The sequence below is a fragment of the Lepidochelys kempii genome, chromosome 2 (genome assembly GCF_965140265.1).
Source record: "Lepidochelys kempii isolate rLepKem1 chromosome 2, rLepKem1.hap2, whole genome shotgun sequence".
Taxonomy (NCBI): domain Eukaryota; kingdom Metazoa; phylum Chordata; order Testudines; family Cheloniidae; genus Lepidochelys; species Lepidochelys kempii.
The window spans coordinates 174856278-174864529 of record NC_133257.1 but is presented as its reverse complement, the minus strand read 5'-3'; the positions used below and the strand labels follow the sequence as shown (position 1 = coordinate 174864529).

The following is an 8252-nucleotide window of genomic DNA, read 5'->3' as shown; positions in this document are numbered from 1 at the left end:
AAGTCCCATGTATCTTAGGGCAGATTCAAGGTGCTGAAACTCCTTTGCACATTAGGATGTGGGCACAGAATGACTTCCTGCCCCCTTCCCCAATAAAGACATATGGAGTAGAACTAGCTTGCCCAATATAAAAACAGTGGGTTTTTTAATATATATACACATATATAACATATTATATATAATTTAAATGATAAAAAAATCTCATATGCCCATATAAGCCCTAGTGGAATCTAGTGCAACTATTCTGATACCAGTGGGTCTGTATCTCCCTTCATAGGGCTGGAATTTGACACAATTACTTTCATCAATCCAGCGGAACCTGAAAGCATTTGAAAGATGATGCTTTTCAATTTGCGTGCAAATGTGGGAAGAAAAGGCTACCACCCTGTCAACAGGCACTTGTGCTGTAGAATCAAAGGTTTCTTGCCTATCCAGCTGCAGTACCAGTATGGCTACCAATGGAGAGGATGTAAGTTAGAATTGAGTCAGGAGAAAAATGACCAAAATAGGGCATGGATTAAATCATTTAATATTCTCCTTTACAGATTAAATAATTCTCCGTGCTGTAACCATTGCCTAGGCAAAGTGATAAGAGCAGATCACCTGAGGCAGACACCTTTACCAGAGTCAGTGAGGGAATAAATAGAGGCTTCAGACTGCTCAAATGGAAAAAAGGCTGGAGTTCCACTTGTATATTTGAAAATAAAATATAGAGACACCAATTTATTACTGCTTATGATTTAAAGATACATATAGTCTTAAAGCTGCTCTTGCAGTATTTTGTCTTCTCAAATGATGGTATTATGCACATCTTCTCACTCCCTTCCCTGCACATCAGCCTCTCTCTCTTACAGAAGCAACATAAGTATTTAAATCCATAAACACCATGTGTTGCTCTTTTCTTTGCTCTGGCTCAGGTCCAATATCCTGATTATTATTTTGGACAGAGCCATTCATACCACCTTTGTTTCCGACAGAATAAATGATAATCACCACTCATTTGTCTCCCACTACTGAAGCTGTCTAAGTTGGACCATGGCGCCATTCGAGTGAAGACAAATTTTGGCAGTTCCTGCTTATTATTCATTTCCACAGTGCTTTCTCATCAGCCAGTGGTATCCACACAGGGATGAAAAGTGAGGCTAAATTTGGAATTTTATTAGTGTTTACTTGACTGCCGAAGACTATCAGCAGGATACTAATTCTTCTCCTAAAGTATTTTCATTCAACTTTCCACAGCACAGAGATCTTGGGCCATATGCTGATCTCAGTTCGGTGTTTAAAGCAAGCACAACTCAGTTGAGTTTGAATTTATAACAGTAACTGGGATCAGAATTTGACCCAACTGCAGACCGTAGTCATTCTTGGAATAATACAAGTTAGAGGCCAAAAAAGACCCCTTTGAGGCTATGTCTACACTTGGAGCTGAGGATGCGATTCCCAGCTCCAGAAGACATAACTTGCACCTGTTCTCAATGAACTAGCACACTAAAAATAGTGCAGCCGTGGTACCACAGGCAGCAGCGGCACAGGCTAGCCACCCTGACCAGGTCCCCACGGGTCTGGGCAGGTTTGTACTTGGGAGGGCCACTCATAGACTTTAAGGTCAGAAGGGACCATCATGACGATCTTGTCTGACCCCCTGCACGTGGCAGGCCACATTGCACCCACCCACTCCTGACTCACCGCTGCCCGTGCCACCATGGCGATACTGTTATTTTTAGTACACTAGTTTGATGAGAGCTAGCGCAAGCATGTCTACTCAAGCTGGGAATGACACCCCCAGGTCCCAGTGTAGACGTAGCCTTAAAACCACCGAGTCCATCCCCTACTTTGTTACCTTTGATTTTCTCTTCTTTTGTTCAATTTAGTTTTAAGTATAAACATGGAAAAAAAGAGGAAGAAAAAGAAAACTAATTTCCTCCATTACCATGAATGTGAATAAACTACCTTTGTAATTTAAGGTGCACTTTATTTGCTAGGCTACGCAGTCTTCCGTTTAAAACAAGTAGTGAAGTGTAGTAGCAGCAGCAACAAGCTCCCACTATGGGACCTACAGAAGGCAATCTTAACCTGCGGCTGCATTCTGCTACTCAGAATACTTGCTGGAACATCTGTATTTGCTATTCTGCATCAGACCCAGACATAATATCAAATATCAGGTATTCACACTCTGCACAGGTTTAAACGAACACATTGAGGGCCAAAGTTTCAACAGAACTCAGCTCCCACCAAAACACACTTTCAGCGGAACTCTTTTTTCAACCAAGTGTTTTCATATGGAAACACGGGTAGCTTCAAAGTCAGAGAGAGTTCTACTGTCATTTAGGCACTTACAAGAAGCATGCTTAATGGGAGTGACTGGTTGCTGAGTATTTTTGCAAATTCATAGATTCCACGGCCAGAAGGGACCACTGTGATCACCTAGTTTGACTTCCTGTATAACACATGCCATAGAAACTTCCCATAATAATTCCTAGAATACATCTTTTAGAAAAACATCTAATTTGATTTAAAAATTCTCAGTGATGGAGAATCCACAGCTATCCTTGGCAAATTGTTCCAATGGTTAATTACTTTCACTGTTAAAAAGGTACACCTTATTTCCAGTCTAAATTTGTCTAGCTTCAATTTCCAGCCATTGGATCATGTTATATCTTTCTCTGCTACACTGAAGAGGCCATTATTAAATATTTGTTCCTCCTGTAGGTGCTTATAGAGTGTAATGAAGTGTAATCTCTTTGTTAAAATAAATAGATTGAGCTCCTTGAGTCTATTTCGAGAAGGCATGTTTTCTAATCCTTTAATCATTCTCATGGCTCTTCTCTGAATCCCTCCCCAGATTATCGACACCAGAACTGGTCACAGTATTCCAGCAGTGGTCACACCTGGGCCAAATACAGAGGTAAAATAATCTCTCAATACCTGCTCAAGATTCCCCTAGTTATGCATCCAAGAATCACATTAGCCCTTGTCGCCACAGCTTTGCACTGGAAGCTCACGTTCATCTGATTATGCACCATGACCCCCAAATATTTTTCAGAATCACTGCTTCCCTGGATAGAGTCCTCCATCCTGTAAGTACATTCTTTGTTCCTAGATGTATACATTTACATTTTGCAATGTTAAAATGCATATAATTGTTTGCTTGTGCCCATCTCCTGAAAAATCTGACTCAATAAGTTTTCCCAGATAACTATTTTTTAAACTATACTTTGTTAACACTGAAAGTGTGTTCCACAAGAGTCCAGTGATCACTCAAAAGAAATGCTAACATTTCTTTACAAAATTCAACAAACTGGAAATGAACAATTATGGAGTTCAGTTTACCAGTATTATATGATCCTTTTTCACTTATTTTCACCGTCTCTGACTTACAATGCCTCCCCAATTTTAATACTATCCTTTGATTTATTCTGGAATACATATGTGCTGCTTGATATGTACTATTGACTTTATATATTCATTATTAAGTGTGTAGTATAGATTTCAAAAGAAATACAGTGTGTTGGAGTCCTGGTCCATGACAAAGGCTCCTAAGTACTATAGTAATAGAAATAGTAAATAATAAAAAGGGTGTGTTAAGTCAATCTAAATTCTCACAGTGTGATGTGATGATGGAGTAGAATACTTTTATGAATAGAATTGGAATCACTGATCTGTTTTGTATGATGAAACACATTGCATGTAAGCATGTTAACACTGTAAGTGGGAACTTTTAGCTGTTGTGTACCTAAAGTGTCATATTTTGGGAGTGAATGATATATAGTATATATCAGTGTTATATAGGAAATTATAATCTCCTACTCAGATGTTATTTTGCTATTTACATAAAACTTGCAAATTTTTTAAGTTCATTTAATTTATTTAAAAAATCTACATTTTTTAAAGGTAAGTAATATTTTACATATTAGCAGGATTCCACAGAAACATACTTTTAACCGTAACTCTCTTAACCAAATGCTTTGTTTGGGAATTTCCCTGCTGGTTTTTTTTGTTTGTTTTTTTTAAACAAAGCATCAAAAGTTGAAATTTGAGTGGTGGAGAAAGTCCACAGGAAGGAAGCTATGCTCTGTTTCTTCTCCTGCAAGACTATAAGAGGGGACTGATTAGGTAGAAACAGGTAGTAAGGGCATGAATTTATCCACTGACTATTTTAATCATTTAATAATGTATTTAGAAGTTTAAAGATGGATAAGTGACTAGCTTTCTCTGTCATTCTCTATGCGTCCCTTAATCTCCTGTACCTCCCCTCTTCACCTTCTCTACTCCATTATATCACTCCTTTCAGTAATTGAGGACTTGTCTACACTTACTGGGGGGATCAACGAGCAGTGATCAATGCATCGGCAGTTGATTTAGATGGTCTAGTGAAGACCCACTAAATCGACCACCGATTGCTCTCCCTTTGACTCCTGTACTGCACCGGATCAAGAAGAGTAGGGGGAGTCGACAGGAGAGTGTCTCCTGTCAACATCACATAGTGTGGAGCTCACAGTGAGTAGATCTAAGCTACATCAATTTGAGTTACACTATTCATGTAACTCAAATTGCGTAGCTTAGATCAAATCTCCCTTGTAGTGTAGACAAGTCCTGAGCTCCCTACCCCCACTTCCTGTCCCCAAGAAGAGGAACAAACAAACATTTGGTGTTGATAGGCCAAGCCATTTTCTGAACTATGAGGAGGATTAAATACATAATGCATAATAAGTGAACAAGAGGAGGATTAAAAACAAAATAAGCCCCACCCCTCAAAAAATGCTTTACAACTACTTTTCTGGTGCTTTCAAAACTTCTCCCCAAAAGTCTATTCTTTGATGAGATATGGCATGTGAAATCTCAGGAGAATTTAATTATTTTTGGGAGGATGTTAGGGAGAATTGTTTTGAAAAAATATGTGGCAACCACTGCATCATAACACTTTTATGTATAGGTTATCTCCGCTAGATTATGGGAAGACACCCTTAGCGTTGGGTCAGGTTTTACTTTTCACCTTCCCATGTCATGGAAAGTAGTATGATGCTCATCTAAACAGCTGCAGAAAAGACGCCCTCACTTTTTGCACACCTCCCATGTATAAACAATTTATTTTACAATTCTACCCCTGTCATAAATATAAAGGGAAGGGTAAACACCTTTAAAATCCCTCCTGGCCAGAGGAAAAACCCTTTCACCTGTAAAGGGTTAAGAAGCTAGGATAACCTCGCTGGCACCTGACCAAAACGACCAATGAGGAGACAAGATACTTTCAAAGCTGGAGGGGGTGGGGAGAAACAAAGGTTCTCTCTGTCTGTGTGATGCTTTTGCTGGGAACAGAACAGGAATGGAGTCTTAGAACTTAGTAAGTAATCTAGCTAGATATGCATTAGATTCTGTTTTGTTTAAATGGCTGATAAAATAGCTGTGCTGAATGGAATGTAGATTCCTGTTTCTGTGTCTTTTTGTAACTTAAGGTTTTGCCTGGAGGGATTCTCTATGTTTTGAATCTGATTACCCTGTAAGGTATTTACCATCCTGATTTTACAGAGGTGATTCTTTTACTTTTTCTTCTATTAAAATTCTTCTTCTAAGAACCTGATTGCTTTTTCATTGTTCTTAAGATCCAAGGGTCATCCCCATGCTGTTGGGGGAAGACTTGGCCAGTCATGTGAAGCTAGCCAAGAGGGTGGGAATGGTCAACTGCAGCCAGGCTAAGCAAACCGTCCTGCCTAGCTCGGTTCTGGAAACTTCTACCAGGACCCGGTCAGAGGTGATGGACCCAGACCCCAGGCCAATGTCTGCAACAGCAGTAGTGGATCCAGTCCCAGAGACCCAGATAGAGCCAGTTCCAGAACCAGTGGAACAACAAGCACCCGACCCATTGCCAGCACTAAATCCAGTACTTGCAACCCCAACACCAGAGGGCCCCAGGAAACCTGAACCAGCAGCAGCCAATAACCCTACACCAGAGGCTCAGCCAGAGCCTGAACCCCAACATAGTGCACCAGCGGAGAGCGGTTCACAGTCAACGGAAACAGCCCCATCCCCTACATCGCTTCCAGAGGGAATAAGCCTAGATCCACAATCCAATGAGGAACTGATGTCTCCAACATCAAAGGAACAGTTCCAGACTGAACAGAAAGCAGATGAAAGCCTCCAGAGAGCTTTGACGGCGGCCCGGAGCAACCCCCCGCCTTTCAGCTCTTCTAGTCGATCCAGGTTTGTTGTAGAAAGAGGACTTTTATACAAGGAAACTCTTTCTGGTGGACACCAGGAAGACTGGCATCATCAGAGACAGTTGGTAGTTCCAACTAAGTACTGGGTAAATCTCTTGAACTTAGCCCATGATCATCCTAGTGGCCATACTGGGGTGAACAGGACCAAAGACCATTTGGGGAGGTCATTCCACTGGGAGGGAATGGACAAGGATGTCTCTACCTATGTCCGGTCTTGTGAGGTATGCTAAAGAGTGGGAAAACCCCAAGACCAGGTCAAAGCCCCTCTCCAGCCACTCCCCATCATTGAAGTTCCATTTCCTGGGCAGAACACCTGGAACATCTACAAAAGTCTTTGAGCGCATAAGGGAGGCAGGACTGTTAAGGCTAAGAAGTGTCACATAGGCCTAAACCAAGTGACTTGGACACCAGGTGGGTCATGGAACTATCAACCCCCTACAGGCCAAAGTGGATGCTATCCAAAAGTGGCCTCTCCCAAAGTCAAAGAAACAGGTCCAATCCTTCTTTGGCTTGGCTGGATATTACAGGCGATTTGTACTGCGATACAGCCAAATCACCGCCCCACTGACAGACCTAACCAAAAAGAAACAGCCAAATGCCATTCAGTGGACTGAAGAGTGTCAGAAGGCCTTTTACCAGCTTAAAGTGACACTCATGTCTGACCCTGTACTAAGGGCCCCAGACTTTGACAAACTGTTCCTAGTAACCACAGATGCGCCGAGCATGGTGTGGGAGCAGTTTTAATGCAGGAAGGACCGGATCAAGAATTCCACCCTGTCGTGTTTCTCAGCAAGAAGCTGTCTGAGAGGGAAAGCAACTGGTCAGTCAGTGAAAAAGAATGTTATGCCATTGTCTACGCTCTGAAAAAGCTATGCCCATATGTTTGGGTACGGCGTTTCCACCTGCAAACCGACCATGCTGCGCTACAGTGGCTTCATATCATCACGGGAAATAATAAAAAACTGATTCGGTGGGAGTTTAGCTCTCCAAGATTTTGATTTCGACATCCAACACATCTCAGGAGCTTCTAACAAAGTGGCTGATGCACTCTCCCATGAAAGTTTCCCAGAATCAACTGGTTAAAATCGTCCTTGAGATGTGGAAAATATTGTTAGTCTTTATATGCTTGGTAGTATATTTAGAGGAGCATATGTCTTATTAACTCTGTTTTGTCCTAGAGCTCCAGGAAGAAATCACAGCCAGCGTTTCACCCTATCTGTGATTTGGGGAGGGGGCGTGTCATAAATATAAAGGGAAGGGTAAACATCTTTGAAATCCCTCCTGGGCAGAGGAAAAACCCTTTCACCTGTAAAGGGTTAAGAAGCTAGGATAACCTCGCTGGCACCTGACCAAAATGACCAATGAGGAGACAAGATACTTTCAAAAGCTGGAGGGGGGGAGAAACAAAGGTTCTCTCTGTATGTGTGATGGTTTTGCCGGGAACAGAACAGGAATGGAGTCTTAGAACTTAGTAAGTAATCTAGCAAGATATGCATTAGATTCTGATTTGTTTAAATGGCTGATAAAATAAGCTGTGGTGAATGGAATGTAGATTCCTGTTTTTGTGTCTTTTTGTAACTTAAGGTTTTGCCTGGAGGGATTCTCTATGTTTTGAATCTGATTATCCTGTAAGGTATTTACCATCCTGATTTTACAGAGGTGATTCTTTTACTTTTTTCTTCAATTAAAATTCTTCTTTTAAGAACCTGATTGCTTTTTCATTGTTCTTCAGATCCAAGGGTTTGGGTCTGTGTTCACCTATGCAAATTGGTAAGGATTTTTATCAAGCCTTCCCCAGGAAAGGGGGTGTAGGGTTTGGGGAGGATTTCGGGGCGAAAGACATTTCCCAGCGGGCTCTTTCCCGGTTATATATCTGTTAGACGCTTGGTGGTGGCAGCAATAAAGTCCAAGGGAAAAAGGAAAATAGTTTGTACCTTGGGGAAGTTTTAACATAAGCTAGTAAAAATAAGCTTAGGGGGTTTTCATGAAGGTCCCCACATCTGTACCCTAGAGTTCAGAGTGGGGAAGGAACCTTGA

The 8252-nt window shown here is 41.4% G+C and overlaps 1 protein-coding gene across 1 annotated transcript; it reads left to right on the top strand.

The window, feature by feature from the left end:
* The first annotated feature begins 336 nt into the window (after positions 1-336).
* MMP24OS (MMP24 opposite strand) lies at positions 337-7871 on the top strand. The gene is made up of 3 exons (XM_073332793.1): positions 337-469; positions 2843-2905; positions 5601-7871. The coding sequence occupies exons 1-3, from the start codon at positions 337-339 to the stop codon at positions 6443-6445; spliced, it is 1041 nt and encodes a 346-aa protein (XP_073188894.1). The 3' UTR covers positions 6446-7871.
* The last annotated feature ends 381 nt before the right edge of the window (positions 7872-8252 follow it).

Coding starts and splice junctions, on each gene's coding strand:
- MMP24OS (XM_073332793.1), top strand. CDS start 337: ATGATGCTTTTCAATTTGCGTGCAAATGTGGGAAGAAAAGGCTACCAC. Junction 470..2,842: donor TGGCTACCAATGGAGAGGAT/GTAAGTTAGAAT, acceptor ATCCCTCCCCAG/ATTATCGACACCAGAACTGG. Junction 2,906..5,600: donor CACCTGGGCCAAATACAGAG/GTAAAATAATCT, acceptor ATTGTTCTTAAG/ATCCAAGGGTCATCCCCATG.